This window comes from Camelus ferus, chromosome 10 (genome assembly GCF_009834535.1).
Source record: "Camelus ferus isolate YT-003-E chromosome 10, BCGSAC_Cfer_1.0, whole genome shotgun sequence".
In the NCBI taxonomy this organism is placed as follows: Eukaryota; Metazoa; Chordata; class Mammalia; order Artiodactyla; family Camelidae; genus Camelus; species Camelus ferus.
This window is the reverse complement of record NC_045705.1, coordinates 44,091,980-44,118,399: the sequence shown is the minus strand read 5'-3', so window position 1 is coordinate 44,118,399 and position 26,420 is coordinate 44,091,980. Positions and strand designations below refer to the sequence as shown.

General features: G+C 36.1%; 1 protein-coding gene across 4 annotated transcripts in view; it reads left to right on the top strand.

Annotated features, from left to right (window-relative positions):
* PRMT3 (protein arginine methyltransferase 3) overlaps positions 1–24,979 on the top strand; it is a 122,519-nt gene extending 97,540 nt beyond the window's left edge. The window contains exons 14-16 of one of the 4 annotated variants that reach the window (XM_032488865.1): positions 781–831; positions 1,028–1,115; positions 21,875–24,979. In XM_032488865.1, coding sequence (XP_032344756.1) covers positions 781–831; positions 1,028–1,115; positions 21,875–21,882 — 147 coding nt within the window. In that variant the 3' untranslated portion in view covers positions 21,883–24,979. The other 3 variants (XM_032488866.1, XM_032488863.1, XM_032488864.1) reach the window with 3 other exon arrangements.
* Positions 24,980–26,420: the final 1,441 nt, after the last annotated feature.

Sequence of the window (26,420 nt, the reverse complement as noted above, 5' to 3'; positions counted from 1 at the left end):
AGGAAATGAAAATTATCTGTTTGTTTGAACATGTTAATTTCTTCTAGAGACTTTCTGTACTATTACAGTAAACCTTATGGTTATGCTGAAGTTTCTCCTCTGGGTATTTGCCTACACATAAGTTTTATTTGAATGTTTACTTTTATTTTCAGAGAACATTGTATTGTTTTAAAATTCTGTTTATCTCTCCAAAAATAATCATAGTACTTAGCTTTAAAATTGGATGAACACGATCAGAAGAAATTAAATGAGCTGGCTTTGTGTAAAAGAGTATGTTTTAGTTATTTATTGTTGTGTAACAAACCACCCCAAAACTTAGTGCCTTGAAGTCACAATCATGTAGATTTATTTGTATGATTCTGCAATCTGGACTCAGCTCAGTTCTTCTGCTGGATTCTTCTGGGGTCTCTCATGCTACTAGGTTTGACTAGAGCTGGAGAGTCCACGATGGCTTAACTCGCATGGTAGCCATCTCAGTGGGAGAGTTGGGATGAGCTCGGGGCTGGAGGAGCCTCTCTCCATGTGCCTCTCACCTCTCAGTGGTCCACCATGATTGGTTATTTGATAAGCCTTGTTACCCTTAATATTATATTGTTTCTGTGGGTGAAAGCCAAATTATATTACTTTATTTCTACTTGTAACATTTTTTTCCAGGAAAAAATAGTGACCTGTCATAAGTTTAAAAGGTGTCTGGTTTTTGAAGTGGTTTGTTATTTGCCATGTCTTACAAGACTGAATAATTAATTGTTATGTTCTCTTTTTTATTTTTTTTTTAAACAGGCAATTGCTGGCTACTTTGATATATATTTTGAGAAGAATTGCCACAAAAGGGTAAGTATCATGAGTTGTCTCAGAAGAGTTAATTATATGAAATGCATTGTATTTTATTTTGTGCCCCCAAGGTGTTTGATCATAAGCATTTTGCTGTTGTAAGCAGTGGGAGCTTGTGTTTGATGTAGTAGATTAATGTACCATGATATTAAAAATCTTGTACTTCATCAGATACTTTTGAACTCTACCAATACAGGTCGTATTCTCTACGGGCCCCCAGAGTACCAAAACACACTGGAAACAAACAATATTTCTTTTGGAAAAACCATTTTCAGTTAAAGCAGGTAAGAAAGAAAAGTGGGGAATATGTCTTACTCATTCTGAAGTAAACAACATTCATTCATTCTGCAGCCACTTTTTATATGCCTGCTGTATTTGAGGCAGTATAACAGATGATAAGATAAGGTGCTCTTAGGGTTTACCATATACATAAAATTTAGATGGCATACCATTTCATTAAAGAAGTAAGTCAAAACTTGTATTTAAATCTAATTTCTGCTAGTTAAAGTGTGTGTGACATGTAGCTGTTATTTGGAGTACTGCAAAATAATTCAGAAAATTTTTCTTTAAGCAATAACTAATATTTACTAAGTTGCAAATATAGCTAAAGGAAAATACTTTTATTTCCCAAGTGACTAAAGAGAAATAGTACTGATCAAGGTAAAATGTAAATTAAAGAGAATATCACTAAATAGTTATCATATTCAAAATATATTTGTCAGAATGCCCTCCACTGTGTTCACCTCCTCAGATCTTACATAGTGTTTGAAGACTGATCCAACTCTACACTCCTTTGTTTTATATCTCATTGATTGTTCACTTATATGAGCACCTATAGTTCTTACATACCTACACATTTAGCTTTAAAGGTTAGAATCTGGATATGGACTCTTTTTTTTTGGTGGAGGGATATTTAAACTGCTAATTACATGTAAGTCATCTTGTCTCACCTTCACTGAAAGCCCCCAACTGTAGGAAAACTGAATGTACAGCAAACTTCAGTGCAAAGATAACTTAGCATCATATGATGTGTGTGTGTCTCTCAAAAGTAACATTGAGCAAAAAGAGTTACAGAATGATTCCTGCACTATACCATCTATAGGAAGTTTAGAACATGGAAAACAACCATCTATACACAGGCACACAGAGTAAAAGTAAGAGGCAACACTTAAGTCTGATAACCACGGAATTCACTGTAGTAGTGACCTCTAGGGGAGGATTGAAATAGGATCAGGGAAGGCTGCAAAGGGGATTCAGTCCCATGTATCTGAACTATTTCTTTTAAGAACTGAAGGAATTGTGGCAAAATGTTAAGATTTGACAAAGCTGAGTGGTGGTCATATCATTCTCTGTATGTTTAAAATATTTCATAAAATTCTGATACAGTTTTGATTTCACTGTTGAGGCATAAAGGAATTGAGTAGATGCAGATAAACACTTAGAATAGAACAGCACCTTGTTTTTTTTTTTTTCTTTTCACTTTGAGATTGTAATGCTATGAAATAAAACCTTGATGGTGCCATTTTCTTTTTCTAGAAAGCTTAGAAAGCTTGAGCACAGCAAAATTGAAATAAGGCAAACACATCCTCATTTTTTTGTTTGTTTTGCTTTTGTGCAGCTCGGGTATTTGGATTGATGTTTGGAAATTTGAAAATACTGTTTTTTTCTTCACTGTAACCATTTTGTTGTCTTAATGCTAGAATTTTAATGGCGGTACTGATTCTTTCATGTTTTAATCTTGAGGGAGATTTAAGATAGCATTTGGATTTTCTCCTACCTGATTACAACAAAATAGTATTTGATGCCTAGTGAAATTTTGAAGTCCTAACTGTTCTTTACCCAGTAATCCTTAGAGTATTTGATTTGAGTTTTTCAGAATACTGTGAAGAAGTTATATGACTCCAGTGTTGCCCTCTGGTACTGTCTACATTCTGTATTTCTTTCACTGCCATTGTGTTTGTACTTGTGTTAAAATAAAATCAGCGAATACGTCACAAAATATCAGGCTCCCCTAAAATAGCACAACCTGAGTAAAGATTTGAAAGGGAAATTTGAAAGTAAGGAAAATGTGGTCATTCTCTGGTACGAGAATTTTTTTTAGCCCTGCTAATGTTAAAACCTCTGGTGGTAGTACTGAAGAATAGAAGCCAGAAGTTGTGGGGCAGCCCTGAAGAGGACAAGATAATCAGAAAGAGAGCGCTAGAGATCTGCGTAAGATGTCCCTTCGAGTTTTAGATGAGTGCTGACCTGTGTTTATGTAGGTGAAATGGCTGAGGCCAGGCAAAGCGGCTGGGGCAGTTGTGAACCAGACTGTATCCAGAGCTCACACCAGGCTGGCGGTGGGGTACTCCTATCTCAGTGAGCTAAAGTGGGGAGTCTTTATAGACTCTATTCAGTAGAGATTCCAGCAGGACCATAACTCCATAGTGGGAATAAACTATCCCTAGAGTAAAAGCAACTCTGGATGCTCCTTAACAAAGCTTAAAAGCAAATCTTGAAAAACTGAACTGCATGTGACTTTAATGGCCACAAAGGAAAACAACAAAACTCAGATCCTCAAAAACATAAAATTCATGATAGCCAGCATTCACTCAAACACTGAAAGCTGGAAAATACCAGTCAATGGACAAATCCAGAAATGATGGGATTAGCACACAAACATGAAACATTGTAACTACTTTTGTATGAACATAGGAGAGTATGAGAAGATGTTTAAAATCCAAATAGAACTTCTAGAGATGGAAATGATAATATCTGAAGTGAAAATGTCATTTGATGGAATTAATGGCAGAAAAGATCAGAGAACGTGAAGATACAGCAGTAAAGATAACCAAAATGAATCACAGAGAGGGTGAAAAATGATTTTTTTTAAATGAATGTATCTACAGTAACCTGTGGGAAAATGCAGAACATTGAGTATTAAATGTGATAATAAAGACCTTGGAAGGAGCAGGGACAGAAAATATATTTAAGGAAATGATAATGGATAAGATTATCTTACATTTGATGAAAACTATAACCACAGATTGAAAAAACTGAGTGAATTCCAAGAAGGATCAACACAGAGAAAACAATACCAAGACACATCATAAACAAATTGCTGAGAAACAGTGATAATTTTTTAAAAAAATAAAATCTTAACATTAACCAGAGAAAAAGGAAACAGAAAGGAACAGAGAAAGAACTTTAGAATACTCATTAGAAACTGTGTAAGTCAGATGATAGTCAAATGACATTTTCAAAGGGCTAAAGGGAACTGTCAACTTAGATTCTGTTCCTAGAATAAATATATTTCAAAGATGAAGGCTAAATAAAAACTTTTCCAGAAGAAAAATGCTGAAAGAATCCATCTCCACAAACCAACAATACAAGATATATTAAAGTAAATTCTTCAAGTGGAACGAAAATATCACTAAGTGGAAACTTTGATCTAAACAAAGAAATGGAAAATGCCTGAAATGGTAAATGTGTGAATATGTACAAAAGTCTTTATCCTCTCATTTTTTAATTTCTTAAAAGATAATTGACTAAAGCAAAAATAATAGGGCATTGTGTATTTAAAAACATTTTATAAAAGCGGTAAAATGTATGGCAATGATTAAAAAAAGAAATTAATGAGAAAATGGAGAGATCTGTGAAGTTTCTACACTGTACATGAAGCAGTTTAATGGTAAACTGATAAATTAAGTATGTATGTTGTAAACCCCAGAGCAACAGCTAAAAATTTTTAAATTAAATATAATAAGCTAATATTGGAGGTGAAATAGAATCCTGAAAAGAAAATTCAATTCCAAAGAAGCTACGAATATTAAACAGATGGATAAATAGAAAACAAAAGATACGATGGTAGACTTAAATTCAAACATACTGATAGTTGTATTAAATATGAATGGTCTCTACATCCAGACAGTGGAATATTATTCAGTGCTAAAAAGGTATGAGCTATCAATTTATGAAAAGACATAGAGGGATCTTAAATGCATGTTACTAAGTGAAATAAACCTATCTAAAAAGGCTACACACTATATGGTTCCAGATTTATGACATTCTGGAAAAGTCAAAACTATGGAGACAATAAAAAGATCAGTGGTTGCCAGGTAAAGGGGATACAAATAAGCAGAACACAGGATTTTAGGCCAGTGAAAATACTCTATATGATAGTATGATGATGGATCTGTGTCCAGACCCACAGAATGTGGAACACCAAAAGTGAACCTCAAGGTAAACTACAGAATTTCAGTGATTATGAAGTGTAATCAATGTAGGTTCATTCCTGGTAAAAAAAAATGTACCATTCTGATGAGTGATGTTGATAATGGAAGTCTTAGCCAGTGCAATAAGGAATGAAAAAGAAATAAAAGCCATTGAAAAGGAAGAAATAAAACTTATTATTTATAGGTAATAATGATTATGTATATAACATGGTTGGAAACATAGAAAATTCTAAGAAATCTGCCCCCAAAACTATAGAACTGGTAAGTGAATTTAGCAATGTAGAAATTGACAGGTAGATTCTAAAATTTATATGCAAATGCAGAAGATTTAGAGTAACCAAACAATTTTGAGAAAGAACAATATTGAAATCCTTATACTATGTAATTTCTAAACTTATTTAAAAATCACATAACTCAGGCAGGATAGTATTGACATATAAAAAATAGATATATAGATTAATAGAACAATCCAGAATCCAGAGGTAGTCTCATTGTTGTACAGTCAATTAAATTTTCCAAAAGGCCAATGTAATTAAATGGGAAAAAGATACTCCTTTCAAATAGTGATGTTAGAACAGCTGAATGTTCGAATAAGAAAATAATCTCAATTCTTATCATCTGTCACCATGTATGAAAACCAACTTTAAATAGCTCATCGAGCTAAATTTGAAAGTTTCAAACTGTCAAACTTCTAGAAAACAGCATAGGAGACAATCTTGAGACTTGGGGTAGGCAAAAGTTTATGGGAAGTGGGATATTGATAAAACTCATTGAATTTCCGTTGTAGAATGTAGTTCTACTGGATATAAATTATGCCTTAATAAAGTTAATTTTAAAAAAAATCCTCCCTGGACTGGCAGTATCTCCAGTATAAAATCCAGATTCCTTACCAGGGTTCTTTACAATCTGACCATTTTTTATCATTTCTCATCCCACCTTGTCACAACGCCGCAGAAGCCCGTCATATGTAACAGCTGTACTGCTCATTTTTTAGCTAACTTTCCTGTCTTCTTCCTTGCCTTTGTCTAAGGTGTTCTTCTCCCTAGAAAACTGTTTAACCTCTTTCACTTGATAAATTCTACTTTTCCCTTTATGACCCAGCTTAATTCTGTTAATCTTTCCTTATTTTCCTGAGAAAGTTAATTGCTCCGTTCTTTGTCCTTCCAGATCAATCATGTATCCGTCTGTGTTAAAACATACCAGTGTGCTGTGATAAAGGGTACTAATAGAAGATGAGTCATTTGCCTCTCTCACTTCTTCTTGATCTGATGTAGTATTTGGCATATTGTAAACAGTCTGCTGAACAAATGAATAAGTACAGTAATATGCATTGTCACTGAAGTCTGATCTCCTCTCATCACTATCAGTGACACAGGCCAAGGGCGTTTATCTAGCTGCTGTGTTTGGTTGGCCCATTTTATCAACCCTGGTGTTCTCAGAAATTTCACATTGCACTTGAGCAAGTTGGTGTCCAAACTTATCTTGGCATAGCTGTTCTCTGTTGTTGACTTCAGTTAACTAAAAGTAGTTTTTGACTCAATGAGGCATAAAATTAAGTAAAGCCAAGAGTCTAATCAGGACAATTTGCTGTGTATGTAAAGCTTTTTTAGTGTCCAGAAAGTAATATGACAAGATTTTTTTTAACAAGTAAAATACTGTAAACATACCTATACAGTTATTCTGCCTAGATTGTGTGTGAGAGTATCTTCAGAATTAGTAATCTTTTTTTGGTAATGGTAGTAAGTCTACCATTGGGGGTAGATGATACTTAGAAGGCAAGAAAGACAGTGTGAGTAGGCAGACCAAGAATACACGAGTAAGAATTTCACAAATGGCCAAAAGCACAAGAGAACTATAAAATGATGAGCCCAGTTCGTTTTTAATAACAGTTCCAGAAGAAGTGCACTAAACTTTCAAACACTTCCAGCATTGTAGGAGTAAGAGACCAGCCTCCCAGAATAGAATATTTTTAAAGGATTTAGAAAACACTTACTTTAAATTTTAAATTCAAAGTGTTTGTTTTTCCTTTTCTGCTAAAAACAGTGGACAAGTTTATTGTACAAATGTATGTGGCCATATTTGTTTTAAAAATCCAGCTCTTTTTCCTCTGATTTGGCTTTGAAAAATATGATGACAATTAGGCTATTTATCTTTCTCTATATGTTCCTAGTAAGCTTTTATGTGATGGGGAATCTATTTCTTTTTTTTTTTTTCTTTCTTTTTTTTAACTCTAAGCTTTAATAGTGATAATAATGATTTTTTTTTATCTTTCCCCCTTCTGGGAAAATGAAATTTTATTGCTCTGGAAGAAATTAATTTTAAAAAACCGCTAGAACAGAATTGAAATGAAATCAGTTTTGTTCTTGACTGAACTGCAAACCGCTTTGTGGTATACTAATAGCTGCCTGCTGGTGATAAAAACAAGGCGATAACTGCTCAGCTCCAGAGTGTCCTTTGCAGCTCTCACCACAGTATACACACTTAACTACATCAGTCATTTTATCTATTTGACACTGATTAATTACTCCGATCTATTCTAGTATTGGAGCTGCTGCCTTGGCGCTTCAGTCAGGCTTGAACAATCCAAGTGAATGCAGCAGTGTGAACTATGTATTTATTACTGTGACCTTTCATGCTATTTAATTAACTTAAATAAGTGCTATTTGCATCTCCATTTTGAAATTAAGGTTATTACAGAAATAGTTGTTTTACTTGTATTTCATTTTAAGACAGCAAAATTATAATATCAGCTTATAAGACAATGATGACTTTTTAATTAATTAATAAAGATATTTTATTTAATATTGATGCTTAAATTTTTTTCTTTTGTGAAAATTTAACAAAATTATTCACTACTGGTTCATCTTCAGTTGGGCTGTATTTCTAAATCAAGGGATACAGAGAACACTTTAATGTAGTCTTTAAACTTGAAATGCAGAATTTGACAACCTGCTTTATAAACACCATGGAACATTTCCTTTGTGACCCTACACTAAGGATTGAATAGGAGAACATTTACAAACAGACCAATTTAACGTTTGGTGTTTGTTTTTGTTTCTTTTTAACACGTCTAAAGCAGCTTAAAGAGGAGCAACCATTAGGGCACAGGCACCAAAAAGAAATATTTGCAACAATATTTCATATACATCAGCAAGAAAATCACTAAGGTAAATGCACAAAGGATTTCTTTACAGATGGTGGTTAAACATTTGAAATGATACCCAGCACCACTGCTAGTCACTGAAATGTAAATCAAAGCAATCAGATTCTGGTTGTTTATCTAAATAACAAAGATGTTTTTATCATTTTCTTGCATTCTTTTTCTGTTGTTGCTTGGTTTCTAATAACACCCATTTTTTTTTTTTAAGGTATTCCACTTCTGATAATCCATCCTAAGGAATCAATCAAAATTAACTTTTTTAATCTTTGTTATTCTAAGAACTGAAAGTAACATTGTTGTAGTGTGTGGTTCTTTAAAGTATCTTGCTTTATAAAATTTTTTCATTTTTGTATAATCACATCATCAGCCTTTTCCTTTTGGTTTCTGACTTTGGCCACTAAAAAATACTGTATTGCTGTATTTACACATTTCTGTTGACTCCTTTCCTCAGTATTTTAAAAGACCCTGCTTATCATGTACTGAATCTCCATAATGGGTCTTTTGGTTCTTTTGGTTCCTTTGCTTCGTTCCATTTATCTATGAATTTATTCATAAGCCACCACATCTTTTAAGCAGCTTTATCCTATATTTACATACAGTAAAAATTTACATACAGTAAAATTTCACACACTTTAATTGTACACTTTAATGAGTTTTGACAAATGTATGCATCGAGATACAGAATATTTACATTACTCTAAGAAGATTCCTCGTTGGTCTCCTCTGCAGTCAGTCATCCCCTCTGGAGTTGGTCATCCCCAAATTCACTTCCCGAGCCAGGACCAATGATCTGCTTTCTGTCACTCTGTATAGGTATTATAATCCTAATGCATTAGTATTCTTTTAGAATTTTCTACCAGAGTTGTTATACAGAGTATACTCCAGCTTCATTGCTTTTAGCATATTTTTAAAATTCATCTGTGTATCGGTAGTTTGTTCCTTTTTATTGCCAAGTAGTATTCCTTTGTGTAAGGACTTATAATTTATATATCCATTCACTTGCTGGTAGACTTTTGGATTGTCTTCAGTTGGGGGTCATTATGGATAAAATTGCTATGTACATTCATGTAAAAATTTCTCTGTGGACGTAATGTTTTCTTTTCTCTCGGATAGATACCTAGAAGTGAAATTATTGTGTCTTATGGTAAATATATATTTAACTTTATAAGAAACTGGCAAACTTTTTGAAAATGACTGTACTATTCAGCATTTCTACCACCATTGTGGGTTCATTTGCTCCACATCCTTGTCAATACTTACAAAAAGGGGGCAGTTGTTTTAATTTAAGCCACTCTATTATATGTATATGTATTAACAGCTGTGTTTTTAATTTGTGTTTGTCTGATGACTAATGACGTTGAGCATCTTTTCATATGTTTATTGGTCATTTGTATATCTTCTCGGTGAGGTTTCTTTTAAAATATTTTGCTCAATTTTTGATTGGTTTGTCATCTTATTATTGAGTTGTAAAAATCTTTATGTATATGGATACAAGTTCATTGTCAGATATGTGTGTTGCTGGTATTTTTATTCCACTTCCTGGTTTGTCTTTTTATTTTCTTAACTACTTTTAAAGTTTGTGCTTTTGTGTTCTAATTAAGAAATCTTTGCTTACCATAATGTCAGAGTTTTTCTTATATGATTCTTCTAAAAATGTTGTTGTTTTGCCTGTACATCTAAGCCTATAATCTATTTCATGTTAATTTTAAGAGTAATCATCTTTTCCCACATGTGTATTATTGGTCATCAACATTTCTTGAAAAGACTGTTCTTTTCTCATTTAATTACCTTGCCTCCTTTGTCAAAAATTAATTGACCATATAAGTATAGTTCTGTTTGAGCTTTATTTTCTTCCATTGATTTGTATGTCAGTCCTTACGCCAGTAAGACACTGTCTTTATAAGTCCTCCTATTTTGTTCTTTTTCAAAATTGTTTTCACTATTCTAGATCCCTTAAATTTCTATATAAATTTCAAAATCAACTTGTTAATTTCTGCAAAAAAAAAAATCCTGCTAGGATTTTGATTGGGATTGTGTTGAATTTATAGATTACTTAGGGATAAATGGACATGATAACACTATTGAGTCTTTCATCCACAAGCAACATACATATCTCCCCATTTACTTAGATCGTCTTTAGCACTGTTTCATAGTTTGATGAGACTGAATCTTGCATATATGTTGTTACATTTATCTCAGATATTATATGCTCTTTCAATGCATAAATGCGTAAATACCATTGTGATTTTTTATTTCAATTTCTACTTCTTAATTGCTCACATATAGAAATGCAATTAATTTTTTATTACTGACTTTACATCCTAAGATTGCTGAACCTTTTTACAGTTCTAGTAGCTTTTTTTTTTTTTTTTTTTGCATATTGCTTTAGGAGTTTCTATGTGTAAGACCATACGGTCTGCAAATAAAGACTGTTTTACTTCCCCCCCCCCAATCTGTATTTTTTTCTTCCCCCACATGTTAATGCCCTGACTCGGACATCCAATAGAATACTAATTAGAGGTGGTTAGAATGGACATCCTTAACCCCAGTCCTAATACTAGGAAAAAAGCACTCAGTCTTTACCAGTAATAATGATATTATCTATAGTTTCTCATAGATTTTCTTTATCAGGTTGAGGAAGATATCTTCTATTCCTAGCTTGCTGAAAGTTGTTATAAATTAATTTTGTCAGATGCATTTTCTGTATTTTGTGAGACAATCATGATTTTTCTCTTTTGTTCAAAGGATTTTTGAATCTATATTCATGAGGGATATTTATCTGTAGCTTTCTTTTTTTCTAATAAATTTATCTTATTTTGGTATCAGGATAGTGCTGCCCTCCAAAGATGAGTTGGGGAGCATTCCCTCCTTTGTTTTTTGTACATTTGATATTATTTTTTTCGTAAATATTTTACAGAATTCTCCAGTGAAGACCTTTGGGTCTGTCTGCTTTGTTTTCTACTGTAGCATTGAAAATTATCAATTTTTCCTCTAAACACTGTTCTAGTTATAGGCCACCTATTTTTATGTTTCATTATCATTCAAGTCAAAATGCTGTCTGATTCTCCTTGTGATTTTTATTTTGATTTATGGAATATTTAGAAGTCTGTTGTTTAATTCCTCAATATTTGGGGATTTTTCCAGTATCTTTCTTTTACTGATTTTTATTTTTATTCAGTTTTGGTCAGAGAATGTATTTTGTATGAGGTTTATATGTTTAAATGTATTAAGATTTGTTTCATAACCCAGCGGTGAACTGTCTTGGTTCTATGTAGATTTCAGCCAGATCAGGTTGGTTAACAACGTTCAAGTTGTCCATATCCTTTCTGATTTTCTGTCTAGTTGTTATTATCAACAGAGGAGAGGTGAAATTTCCAGTGATGATTGTGGATTTGTCTGTTTCTTACTATGGTTCCATCAGGTTTGTGTCATGCATTTTGAAGCTCTGATTATATGCACACAAAAGTTTATTGTTTTGTTTATGAATTGAACAACTTAACAATTTGAAATGTCTCTATTTTTTCCTTTAGTCAACTTTGTCTGAAATTAGTACAGCCTCTCCAGCCTCTTTATGATTAATGTTTATATAGAATATCTTTCTCCTTCCTTTTACTTTTAACCTCTGACTTTATATACCCCTGACCATGAACTGTTTGAGGGCAAGGGCCATGTCTTATTTTTTTCTGTTTGCCCAGGACACACCATTAAGCCTCATATTCAGGAGTCCAATAAAACAGTCCTCCATGCTGCATGACCACTGTAGTTTTGCTTACTCTTTTACAAGCATCTGACACCTGTGCTGGACAAGTTAGATCTGCTTTGTTCAAAAATTAAACGTAAAATTGCCCTGAAAAATTTAGAGTTAAAAAAAATTAGTGAAACATCTCACAACAAAGAAAGAGAAGTACTAGGTCTACCTTGCCACTTTTCTGCTATGCTGTATTCCTTAAATTCTGAAACACATCTTTTGCCTTTCTTTGTAGGTGAAGCCTTGAAAGGAAAGATCACAGTGTACAAGAATAAGAAAGATCCACGCTCTCTCATTGTGACACTCACACTGAATAACTCAACTCAGACTTATGGTCTCCAGTAAAATGGCCACAAAAGCACAACTAATTTGCAGTTTTTATTGTGGAGGAGGGATGAGTACGGGGTGGGTGGAGGGGTTTTATGGGAGCACCTGGATGACGGATCCTTTGAAGCCAGAGAAGCGTGGTAGGTAGGAATCTGATAGAATTCAGCTCCACCTGCATAATCACATTCCTGGAAGTCTGGTCAGTGAGATTCAACCAAATGTAACCCCTCTGTTAAGTTTACCTTGAAAATCATTTAAATTGGCCTAAGTTTGGAATAGAGACAGTCTTTTATTGTTTTTAATAAGTTTCTTACTATAAATTTTAAATACAAGTAATTAGTTATTTGGATAGTTTTATTAAACTACTACCTGTACACAAGGTATTAACATATTTTATTACAGATTTCCCTTCTGAAGAGTAGTTTTAATTGTATCTGCTAGAATATCAGGATATGATACATTAAAAGAGCAAGCGTAAGGGATTCGAATGTGGAAGAGGGACCACACAGGTCACATCTGCAGACAGCTTGGCTGATTGTCCTGTAGTTCTGCTCTCACTTTATAGCTGCTTCTCTCTTTGCAGATATTCTTTAGCATCTAATTTTCTAGTGTCGCCCAGGGAATGTAGTTTCAATACATTTACCCTAGGTTTCATACCAGTTTTTAAAGTTTGGGATAAATGTGTACTTATTTAATAATACCTTTTTCAAACTAGATTTGTATGCAGAGTTAAAACATGCAACTGTTAATATACTTATATCACTGTATACAATTGTCACTTACAGTGATTGACTCAGTTTGAAACACAGAACAGAAAACATCCAATAAAATGTGTACAGCAGCCATTAGCATTATAAAATGATATTTCAACATATTAAAGCCTTTTAATAAAGTCAGAAGCATTTTTTTTTAAAGTCTTAACAAAGGAATCATTTTTAAGATCACAGGGATTTGGAGGGGGATGAATATAGCTCAGTGGTAGAGTGCATGCTGAGCATGTGCGAGGTCCTGACTCAATTCCCAGGACCTCCATAAAAAAAAAAAAAAGATAACAGGGATTTTAAGAAGTGGGTCACATGCGTCTTTTCAGTTCAACAGCTGATTCTTTTTCAAAACAAGACATACACAGGCAGCATAGCAAAGCGTTGAGAAGCGTGAGCTATGGGATCAGTTCGAGTCTTGGCTGCAGTTCTTACCTGCGTTTGTCTCAGTCAGGTCCCTTAACTTCTTTCTCTCTCTCTCGTGAATATGCCATTTCACGCACTAATACATTTCAACTACGTAGATCAGTGTCTGGCTCAGAGAAAACAGTACATGTTAGGTGATACTATCATCATCATCATCATACAGTGAGGGACGCCTCCTAAGGATGCATCTGCATTAGATCAGTTTGAGATTGTCAACCTCATCAGGTGCTACCCTCATACATGAGTGAGTGGGAAAATTACAGCAGAAATTAACATTTAATACAGCAAAAACTATCAAAAAGAAAGTCTTCAGGTCTTTATTAGACAACTGGACTTCTAGCAATAGGAAGAATAACCCCTTCAAAGGTGGTACCTCAGACCTCAGTCTAAGTCTTCCTGTTTCTGTTGGGCTAAACTAGCCGGCTTGTTTTCACCATGATTTGAATTCAGACCATTGCTGGAAATGTGTAGTGCTGATAATATAGCTCCGAGTGCTTTAAACTTTTGTCTGGAATGGTTTCATGTACACATTTGAGTAGGGTGTGGTGATAAAAATAAGCCCTTAAGAAGATTTAATGAATTTTCAAAGTAAACAAAAACCAGCTAAGTGCTTTTCAAAAATGATTTTTCTTTAAAATTCTTGTTTGATTTTCAGGATATTTTCACCCAGTGGCTCTTTGGATTTTCTTCTCCTGGTTGTAACTAGCCCAACCATTGTTAGTGGCTCTCTGTTCTTTTCAGTTAGCCTCCCAGGCTGGAACATTCTAGTTTGTGCAGCTAAACATTTTATGGAATGTGAGAATCCAAATGTTAGCTCTTTGATTGGAATTTCGGCCGTTAAACTGCTGCGGAAAATAAGTCCTTCAAAGCCCTTGACAGTGATAAATGCAATGTTCTTTTGTGCTGTGGCAGATGGGTGTTTATGGATAGCAATTTGCTCTGTCCCAAGGATTTTATTTCTATAAGAAAATATATTTCTCTCCTATTTTCCTTTGTGAAAACTAACATTTTAATGCTGTACTTTGTGAAGTTCATCCAAGTATGATGGTCATCCCTGTTTGGTCGAGCAGTATTTTCTAAACAGAGCATTTTGGAAGGAGTGTTCTAAGAACACAGAACTGAGAGTGTACAGTATTGCACAGACAAGGTGGTCCAATAAGTAGCCCCAGCTGCTAGGAACCCACTTTGAAATGAATCAGGGAGCAGTCGTGTAACTTTGAAACAACTCCTGTTTGGGGAGGAAGGCAGGTAATTTTGTCCTACAGAGTTACTTGCTTTCTTATCACTTACTCTAGATTAACCCATCTGGTCCACCTGTGTCTTTCAGCATTCTCTCTCTCTCTCTCGCTTCTTAAAATGGAAGATTTAAAATATGTTGTGCATAGTCACCCATTTGAGATCCGTCTGCTAATCTCATCAGTCAGGCTATCAGGTGGAGGAAATAGGGTGGCAGGTACTGCTGAGAGCTTTCAACAGGAAAAATTAAAACAGGCTGAGACACCACTTAGCGTGTGCTGGCCATTTAATGAGCTGCTGGGCCGTAATAGGCCCCAAACTTCCAGGTATTCAGATTTTTCTGTGTAGCAAGTATCTCACAAATATTTATCCAGTATGCAGTACTGCCATGGAGTTTCTATCCCTTATGAAAGGCAAGGTATGTTTGATAGCTGAAGCCAAATATTGCCTATTACAGAGTTAGTGAACTGCAGCCTGGGGCCAAATCCACCTCATTGCTCATTTTGGTAAATAAAATCGTATTGAAGCAGAGATGGGTGATACTATAGGTTAATACTTTTTCATATGACTCACTAAATGGCCATGGTGGAGAAGATACACAACAGAACGCTAGGTTATAAGGATGGTTTCTTAAAACGTGCAGCTAAGCAGCTGGAGGTACTCCACTTACGCAGACCTAGAGGTTGAGCGAGACTTACCCTAAATTTCTTTTAAAATTTTGGTATTAACATTCATGAAGCTGATTCCAGTGTGACTGAAACTTTACAGCTGATTATCAGCTTCATTTAGGAAGTTTTAATAAGACCAGAGAAATGGGCAAACAACTCTTCAAAGTTAGAGATGGTTGAACTCCACCCACAAGCTACAAGCCAACTCAGCTAATGACTTCTAAAAAATGAATGAGTCTTAAAAAAAGGATTTATGTGAAATTCACCTAACTTACGGGTTTTTAAGAAGACTCGGCCCAAAACGAACTGCCCACGTTAGGAGACATTTGAAGAAATCGATTTATATCAACACTTGTCAGTGTGCTTGAGGCTCCTCGATGCCTTCTTTGCTTGGTTTTAGCTTAGAATGCAGTGTTCCTGTTGTACTCAAGCACTAGACACTGTGGAAGGCATGTGAAGTCCCTGCCCAGATGGCAAAGCCGTACTGCTTTGGAGGCTACGTATTTTTAATGATTTTGTGTCTATCTTCTTGCCACAAAGTTAGGGCAAAGTTTTCCAAGCAGAATGATGAGTCAGTAAAGTACTTTTTAAAAGTCTTAGTAATCCACTTGTCTTTTCTAATAAAGTTTTGGGAGAAAAGAAAAGCTTTCAAAAGAAGCAGTTTTTGTATATTGCCTCAACATCTTGGCTGATGTGGTGCAGTAAGCATTCATTTACACCTAGACTATAGCTAAATATATATATATAAATTGTCTGTCACTGGGTTATTTAAAATGAAGGTAATTGACAGTCTAACAAAGACAGAAGATAGTCTAACAAATAGTAAAAGAGGCTGAAATTTAAATTCTATTCACTCTATGGAATATAATACATTCAGTAAAAATCATTATGAAGTTCTCATGGCAACATAGAAAAGCTCTTATGAAAATGTTAGCTAAAAGAAGCAAGATAACTGGAGGTACACTATTTATAAGATAAAGCCCACATTTGCTAGGATATTGAAAGAAGAGACAAAAATTAATTTGTTGGGGTGATTGGATTGAGTGACTTCTTCCTCTAATAGGTGTACTTTCTGTAATGTTATGTAACTTCAGTGAGCTTTTAAAAACCACCTTCCCTCTCATCCTACCTCCTCATCTCCCCACCCTCTCATTCCTTGAAGATTTTGACTCCGAACTCACTGCCCCACAGTGCTCCTGCTTAACCAGTGAGTCGAGTGTCTCATGTGGATCATCCTTCATACCCTGACCTTCCGGCTCAGTGACCTCATCCAGTGATCTTGCTCTCCCCCTTATCTCAGCCCCTCACTCCTCTGGTCATCCTCTAGAACTCACCAGAACCCTGAACTCAAGTTCCTGCTTACATCTCATTATTAAGTATCATTTTGACTACCTACCTTTTCAGCTCACTTTTTAGTATCCCCATTCAATCAGCAATCCTTCAGCTCCATCATGGCCAAAGTCCACTGACACATACCACATATTCACTGTCTCTCACCTCTTCATGTTTACACCGGCTGACTTGCCCAGCTTAAAACCCACAGTCCATCGTTATAAACACTCCCTTTCACGTAGCTGCAGCTTCCTTGACTCTCTTTCACTTTTCTGTACTCATGGCTAAATCACAATCCAGTTTCAAATCCAAATCCATGACTGCACCTGTGCAGCTCAGTGTGGCTGGAGGAAAACACTCACCAGTGCTGATTGCTTTAGGCTTAAGTCTGTGACCACTAATCTCAAGTGTCCAGAAGTCATTCCTTATTTCCCTGGTCCACTTATCTCCTACTCTTCTCAGTGGCTACTTTCTACCTTCTCTCTTCCAACCTCCAGAACCTCCTCCCTCATTCTTTCAGCAGAAGTCCTTGTTTCCTATTTTACCAAGAAAATAGAGCCTATCTGAGGAGAAGTTCCACCGGTTTCCACACCGCACTCCCCAACCAACCTTGATCTCTTCCCATGTACTGCCTTCCCCTCAGAGAACTTCTGCAACTTCTGGCCCAGGGCGGCCCCTCTCCCTGTGTCCCCCACCCCACTTCCTCAGTTGTTCAGACACTGCTTTTTGTCTCCCCTGTGTCCTCAGGTCTTCTCTCTACTGCTCTGTGATCAACATACAGATAGGCTATTGCTTCTCCTATGTTAAAAAAAAAAAAACCCTTTCAACTCCTTCCTGCTGTTGTCACATTTTAAGCTTTCCCTTTGCGTTGAGACCACTCAAGAAGAGTTGTCTTTGTCGCTATTTTCTCTCTTCCCCTTATTTTTTTAAACAACTGTATTGAGGTCTAATTTATAAACAACAAAATGCACACATTTTAAGTGCACAGTATAATGAGCTTTGACAAATGTATGCATATAATTAGCACCCATATTAATATTTAGAACGTTTTCTTCATAGCAAAAAGTTTTCTTGCTCCTCTTGCAGTTAAAACTGGTCCCCACTCCCCTCCCCAGGTAAACACTAATCTGATTTCTAGCAATATAAATTTGTTTTGCCTATTTTAGAACATCATATAAATGGAATCGTGTAGTATATAGTCCTTCATTTCCAGCTTCTTTCAGCACAATGTTTTTTGAGATTCATCCGTACTGATGTGTGTCAGTAGTCCATTTTAGTCCATTTCTTTTTATTGCTAGATATTATTCCACATTATAAATGGGATTCTACTCATTTGTTTATCCACTCACCTGTTGGCGAACATTTGGATTATTTCCAGGTTGTGGCTGTTAGGAATAAAGTTGCTGTGTACATTTGTGTACAAGTCTTTCTTAAGCCCCCTCTCAGCAGGACTTTTGCCTCCAACACTCCATTGAAACTATGCTTTTTAAGGTCACCAGTGAACTGCATGTTGCTAATTCCAATGACGAATTGTCAGCTCTCAGTTTTCTTGCTCTGCCAGTGGTGTTCAGTGTTGATGATCACTCTTCTAGAAACACTTTCCTCACTTTCCTCCTTTCTCTGCGGCAACTCTTCTGTTTCCTTTGTTGGTTTTTTCTCAACCGTTCACCTACATGTTGGCACCTTAGTCCTGGGACCTTGTTTCTGTCCATCTTCCGTCCCATGGCGATTTCATCCTGTTTTATGATTTTAAATATGAAGACTCTGATGAATCCTAAATGTTTACCTCCAGCCATCTTTCTTCCACGGCAGCCTATATCCAACTGGCTTACGTGACATCTCTACTTAGATGTCTCCTGGGCATCTCAAAATTAACATTCAAAACAATTTCTGATCGTCCCATAACCTGGTTCCTGCTATCTTCCTCCATTCACTAATGGAACTTCATCTTTCTGTAGCTCAGGCCAGAAAACTTAGTCATAATCCTTGACCTCTTTCTTTCATGCCACATCCAAGCTGGCCAGCAAATCTTATAGAATCTACCTTCAAAATAAATACAGAACCAAAAGAGTTCTCACTCCTTTCATTACTGCCACGCTGGTCCAAACCACCATCTTTCACTAAGATCACTAGTTCTTAAAATGTGGATGCAAAAAAAAAAAAAAAAAACCATTTCCAGAAAGTCCAGAAGATCAAACCTTTTTGTAATAGTACTAAGCCATTGTTTGCCTTTTTCACTGTAATGACATTTATACTGATAGTGCAAAAGCAATTGTGGGTAAAATAGCACAGATCAAGGCACCAAACTACACTACTAGTCCTTGTGTTCTTCATTGCCTGGTAATTTCTTTAAAATGTCCTTGATGAAGCTGTAAAGAAATACTAATTTCATTAAATCTTGACCCTTGAGTACATGTCTTTTTTGATACTATGTATGATACTGATAAAGCACTGTTGTTGCATGCTGCAGTAACAGTATTTGTCTCCAGGAAAAGCACTTGAGTGATTGTGAGCTGAACTGGCCACTTTTTTCATGGATCATCATTTGTACCTGAAGTAATGACTAAGAGACTATGGCAGACATTGTCCTGCAAAAGGAAAAAAAAATGAACTTATCAGTTCAAACTGATAGATTTTGTTGGTCACGATAAATTTCAAGTTTTCAAGCTGAAATTAGAGTTTTGGAAAACATGTACCCACCACCATGAGCTTGAGGGCTTCCCAGTTCTTAAAGACTGAGGTTAGTGGTGTAGGGGAGGAAAAAAAACTTTTTCCACTACCCTCTTAACTTCTAGACGGAGACCTCTGTAACAAAACAGATTAACAAGAGAAAAGCATCCAAATTTGTTTGCTATGTTTCACATGACACATGAGCCTTCAAAAGGAAATAAACGAAGACCTGAAGAAACAGTTAAACTTGAACGTTTTATGTTTTGATGAAGAGTGGAAAAGATGTGGGACGATGTGACAGGATACAGGGGGCAAAATAGAAAAAAAGGAAAGAAAAAAATTTTCCTTCACACGTCATTTCTCAGACTTTGAGCTTGGAATATTCACTATGCCAAGGTGCCATATTTTCGGGTAGCATGTCCTGAACCTGGTCAGTGGTATACCTGATCTGTGATACTGTAGAGAAAATGTGTCAACATTTGGAAGATCTGTGTAATTCAGTGAATATTTCTGTCCCTCCTCCTCCACCACCAGATGCATCATGTTAACAAATACCCATTCAAAGGGCAAGATAAGCCATTCATCATATTTGAATTTAGTCTGAAGAAGACTATCTTTATGAAGCCATATTTTTTCTTCAGACACCTCAACTCAAACAGCGTATCATAACAGACTGAATGCAGAAGCCGCTATGATAATCCAGCTGTGTTCATCCAAACCAAATAATAGATATTTGTAAAAATGCTAAACACCACCACTCCTCTCACTAAAAATTTTGTTTTTAAAAATATAGTTCTTTTCATTAAAAAAATGTTACTTCTGTAAACATGTGTGGGTTGATTATTATTCAGTGAACTAATACCTAAATGTTATAAATGTTTCTCAGCTTTAATTTCTATTATGATCAATATCAATAAATATAACCCATATAAACAAACACTCTCTTAATCATTTTTAAGAATGTAAGTGGGTCCTGGAACCAAAAAAGTTCCAAGAACCACTGACCTATGTTATTGTAAGACCCTCCTAATGGGTTTTTCTGCTTTTGACCCCTGCACCCTGCCCCCATCTATTCTCAATATATCAGCTAAAGTAATTCTCTTATGATGTACATCAGATTGCGATTCCTTTACTCAAACCACTCACAGAAGGTTTACATGTGACTCGGAATAAAAGCATAAGTCCCTCCACTGGCCTACAAAGCCCCACACAACCTCACGCCCTATGACTTACCTCTTGAAGCTTTCTGCTACTCCCGCTGACTCACCTCCAGCACCCTGGCCTCCCTCTGGCTCCTTCTGAGGCTAATCCTTCTGCCTAAAAAGCTCTTCCCCAAGATGGTCACCTAACTCATTCCCTCATCTCCTTCAGGACTAGACTCAAAAGTCAGTTTTTCAACAAGATTTTTCTGACCAGCCAATTAAAGGTGGCAGACCCCACCCCTCACACTCCCAGTCCCCTTCCCCTCTTTATTTCTCTCAGAGCCATCTGACATGCTATCTGGTTTACCAGTTTATCTTTTCTATTTCCTTTCTCCCTCTACTAGAATGTAAGCTCCTGGAGGAGTGGGGTTTTTGTCTGTTTTATTAACTGCTGTGTTGTGCCCTGGCCCATAGTAAGATCTCAATAAATATCTGTTGAGTTAAAAAAATGAATTCAACATCTACTGACCAATAATCTAGACGAGTGGTGTGCTGTAATTAACCAGTGATACTGTAGCAGTTTCTCCTCTTTTATCACCTATGAATAACTTTATTTTGCCTTCCTGAAATCAGAAAACCTCTTGGTATCATTTGTACATATGTAAATGTTTCTTATTTCTCAACCCCGCATGTTTTAAAATTTCGGAGCCTAACACCATTATATGGTCTGAGCCCATGGAAGAACCCTGGGTTTGCATATGGATGAGTCGTTTAGTCAACATATACACGTTTACATATTTTTAATTGACTTGCACGTTGATCCTTTTCAAAAAGTACACAATTTGGTATATTTTAGAATTGGCAAAGGCTAATTCTGCTGTTTTGGTAAGTGTGTGGAAACTGCGTGCAGAGATACAGTTTAAGCTTCCTTTAAAAAAATCAAATTATTTCTAAAACATTTTAATACTGTTTTCCCTATTTATGAATTAATAGGTAAGGAAACTAGGACAAAATTATGAGTGACTCCAAAAATCTCTTCAACACATGGCTACATTAACTAATAAATCAGTAATAATTAGGAATATTTTGGCTAATGAGAAATCTTTACCAGGTAACTTCTAGAGTTTTATCACAATAGTGACAGCAAGGGTTTTTTTTTAACTTTTTTTATTGAGTTATAGTCATTTTACAATGTTGTGTCAAATTCCAGTGTAGAGCACAATTTTTCAGTTGTACGTGAACATATATATATTCATTGTCACGTTTTTTTCACTGTGAGCTACCACAAGATCTTGTATATATTTCCCTGTAACAAGGATGTTTTTAAGTCATGTTTTTATCCCCATCTCTATCCTAAAGGGTGTTGAAAGAGCAAAACCTTTTGTGTGGTTTAAGAAGTGCCATTGGACTGTTTTCTGAAAGCAAATAGCACATTTTCTCCCCTCGCCTCGTTGACTGGAGCGGAGACCACATGAGTGTGAATGGAGCCCCAGGTCTGTTTTCATTAGTGTGTGTATGTCTCCAGTGACCCTCCTGCTGGGAACCCTAATAGGATTTCTTCCCCTCACACCTTCATCTGCCCTGGCTTCTCATGCTCTTCCATGGTGTTTGGTTAAATGAGACGACGCCTATAATCCAGGGGGGAAAAAAAGAGCCCATCTTTTCCTAAATAGACACAGGGATAGCTGAGGGAATTCCAAATTACGTTCTCTGTTTCCTGCCATGATATGTGACCAGCATTTGATGACAGTTCTGAATATGCTGAGCCAGGAAGATCACGGTAGTCACTTAATCTCAAAATCTCATCCATGGCCGGGCAGGCTACAGCTCACAGAAGTCTGTTTAGCCTTCCTCATGTGGAAGGACAGGACGGAGACATTAGCTGGGAGCAGAAAGCGGTGGGTGCAGAAAAGCAGGGGAGGAGAAAGTACGAACATGAAAATTTGTCTGATGAAGTAAGAACTTCATCAGAATCTCGTGTCGATGGGACTTTACAGTAACAATTATAATAGGAAGAGAAATTGATAGTGGGAAGTTTAGGCTAGTTAAGCAAGTGAAACCCTCTTCTATTATAGAGAAAGGTAATGATAGATACTGCCTCAAATGGACACATCAAAAAGTAGAGATATAAATATATATTAATATATTAGTTAGGAATGTAAAAGTGATGGCTAGAAAAATTTTGAACAGAAATTGTTCAACAAATTAAAAGAAGTTGGGTGTGGGAAGGAGGAATGGGATTGAAGAGGACTGGGGCAAGGGAATCTTGTTTTATTATTATGATGATCTCTTGTAGTCTTTGTTTGGATTTTATAACCGTGTGTGTGTGTGTTTGTATTATATCTCCTAGATAATAAAAATAAAACCTTTTAAATTGAGCCAAAACTAGTGAACCCTCTGGTAGTCGAGCTGGGGCTGGATAGAGGCGGAGTGGTGTCTGGGATGTCCAGCTCGGGGGTCTGACTGGGTATATCAGCCTTGGCTGTTGGCCTTGTTCAGGTGTGAGTGATGTGCAGAGGGTTAGCGTGGCCTGCACTGGTCCTGGTGTCTTGGCCTTGCTGTCACAATTTGGGTGCAAGACAAGTGAAAAAGCTCATGTTCATGACTGGGTTATTTGCATATCCTTTGGATGTCCTAGAGAAATAGTCCTATCCTAGTTTGGTTACCTATAGAGAATTTTAGACGCGAAGTAGCTCTAAGGCGGAGGCAAAACGGGGGGACCCTTTCTCTGCCTCAGCTCTATATCAGAGTCACACTTGGGAGAGAGAAATCTTGATTTTGTGCTTGCTACTAATGCTGGAGGGGAAGAGAAACATAACTCATCATAGCTTGTTAGTCTAGAAATTTATTTGTTTCTACTAGTGGCTTTAACTACTTGTTCCCAAATGCATTTCTGCATGTCCTAGGAGCCTTATTTAAAATGCAGCTCCCTGGGCACCATCCTGGAGATTCTTATACTATAGGTCTTGAGTAGCTCTCAGGAATCCATAGTGATTCTGCTTTGCACCCCTGTGTAGGAACCATTGCTTTAATTCAGTCTAGTTATGTCACCCTCACAACAATCTTAAGAAATAGGAGATCAAAGTTCAAAAGCAGTGAATCATTTTCTCAAAATCGCACTTACAGTGAAGTCAGTATTTTAAGCATATGTGTCTGCAGTGGTGTGCTGGTAAGTATTTAACATCTATTTCTACAAAAACAGACCTGTTCCCCTCAAAAGAGCTCTTATTTGGAGCCTTTGCCAATTTTGGTGGTATATACTCTTACCATGGCTGACTTCAAGCTACCAACATGACATCACTGAACTTGGAGGTGGGAACAGATGCTTAAGCGATCACAGATATTTCCACCATGTAGACACAACAACATAAATAGACATATAGACAGAAATAACCTTAAGAGCATAGGTTATAGTAAAGTGTAGTAAAGTAATTAGGAAGTGGTAAGTTTTGAGTATCCATTACCTTTGTAATATAATTTAATTGTAATTTATATAATTTAATTTTTAGTAAGAACCGAGTTGAACAACTGGCTTTCACAGTCCCTGGAAGTTTAACAGTTGGCTCTCCCGAGCTGATGCCAGCCAGCTCCAGTGGGCTCGTGTAGCTGACCCCAAAGCCCTCTCTACTAGTGTTTAACAACATGTGGTCTATGGATTTTAAAGGGTCAAATGTGTTTGGGAATGCTGCAAAGTTAATTTGCTTCTTTAAAATATACCATTGAGATTGACATCGTACAGACCCTAAGAAGTGCCGAGGGAAAGAGACCTTTAACCTCTACCCAAGGTTTCTTTTTTCATGTAATAGCATTTCAGCATCCTGAAGGATCAATGTTCCTTAGAATCCACTTGGGGACATGCTATACATTTGGAGAAATTCTAGCAAAGTAATTAAAGCACAGACTCTGGAGCCAGACCAGTAAAGTTTGAATCCTGGTTCCACCATTGACTAGTTATGGGTCCTGGGGCAGATATAACCTATCTGTCTGAGTTTACTCAGCCGTAAAATAGGAATAATAATGCAGGCATATCTCGGAGATATTGTGGGTTTAGTTCCATACCACCACAGCAAAGCAAATATTGCAATAAAGTGAATCAAGTGAATCTTTTGGTTTCCCAGTATACAAAAAGTTATGTTTATACCATACTATAATTTATTGAGTGTGCAACAGTATTATGTCTAAAACAATGTTCATATCTTAATTTAAAAATGCCTTATTGCTAAAAATGCTGACTAGCATCTGAGCCCTCAGTGAGCTGTAGTGGTAATATCAAAGATCATTGATCACAGATCACCATAGCAAATATAATAATAATGAAAAGCTTGAAATAGTGTGAGAATTACCAAAATGTGGCACAGAAACACAAAGTAAGCAAATGCTGTTGGAAAAATGGCACCCATAGACTTACTCAACACAGGGTTGCCCCAAACCTTCAGTTTGTAAAAAAAAAAAAAATAAAATAAAATAAAATAAAAGCAGTATCTACAAAGAACTAAGGTGAAGTGCAATACAATGAGGTATGCTTTAATACCTCAAAAAATATATGGTTGTTTTAAGGATTAAATGAGTTAACATACATGTAAAGTGGGTAGAGCAATGCCAGACATCTAAAAAGTGCTATATGAGTGTAAGCTGTTATTGTCTTTGTTGTTATTCTCATATCATTCAGCTTCCAGCTCGATCATTCCAGTCTCCCCAACTCTCAGGTTCCCTATCGAGTGATCTGGAAGAAGGCAAAGGGGTGGGAAGGAATACTCTCTTGACATTCTTTTCTGAATTTAAAGCATTTCTAGCCACACCAGAAGGATTTAGGATTTGCCGTTTTCTTCCCAGAACCTGCCAACTGGGACTGTGATTTTAGATGCGCGAACATTTAAATTAAAATGCCCTTAACTAGAAACCATTCAGATATCCCATAACATTGACTATAGAGAAATTTTTCCTTGCCATTGAGAAAAAAAAAAAGTAATTTTGTAGTATGCCTCTTCCTTCTGAGTCAGCACCATCAGAAGCAAGAATCGTCACCCTTCCTGGAAGACTGGCTCCAGGTTCTGACCTTCCGTAGCTATCTCATATCCATGGCTTTTTCCCAGTCAGGTGAAGGGCATGAACCTTTCCAGTGCTTTGCCTTCTTGCTGACTTAGCTGATTACATTTGCTCAGTAAGAGGGATGGTGGTGAGGTGATGGCACACAAAATTCCACAAGAGTGCGGTTAAGAGAAGCTAGCAGGGACTTCATCCTAGTTTTGTGAAAATCTAATTTTATTTCAAAAAGAATGAGTTGAGGTAAAGGCCATGAAGGGGTCATTCAAAAAGTATATATCTAAAAGGCCAACAAACAAAAATATTTCTAACCTCATTAATAGATGCAATAAAATTAAGATATCATACTTTATCAAGGCACAGATTTTTTTTTAATTTAATTGACAAAAATCTAGTAGTGGCAAAAGTATGAGGAAACCAGCACTCTCTTACACTGTTACTAGGAGTATACAATCTTTTTGGAATACTATTAGACAGTATGCATCAATATTTGAAATGCATATGCTCTTTGACATAGCGATTTTTGTAAATTATAGTTGATTTACAATGTGTTAGTTTCTGGTGTAAATCATAGTGATTCAATTATACATATATATTCTTCATTTTTTTTTTTCATTATAGGCTATTACAAGTTATTGAATATAATTCCCTGTGCTATACAGTAGGACCTTATTTATCTATTCTGTATATAGTAGTTTGTATCTGCTAATCCCAAATTCCCAATTTATCCCTCCCCTAACTTTCCCCTCTGGTAACCATAAGTTTATTTTCTGTGTCTGTGAGTCTCTTTCTGTTTTGTAAATAAGTTCATTTGTATCATTTTTTTAGATTTCACATATAAGTGATATCATATGATATTTGT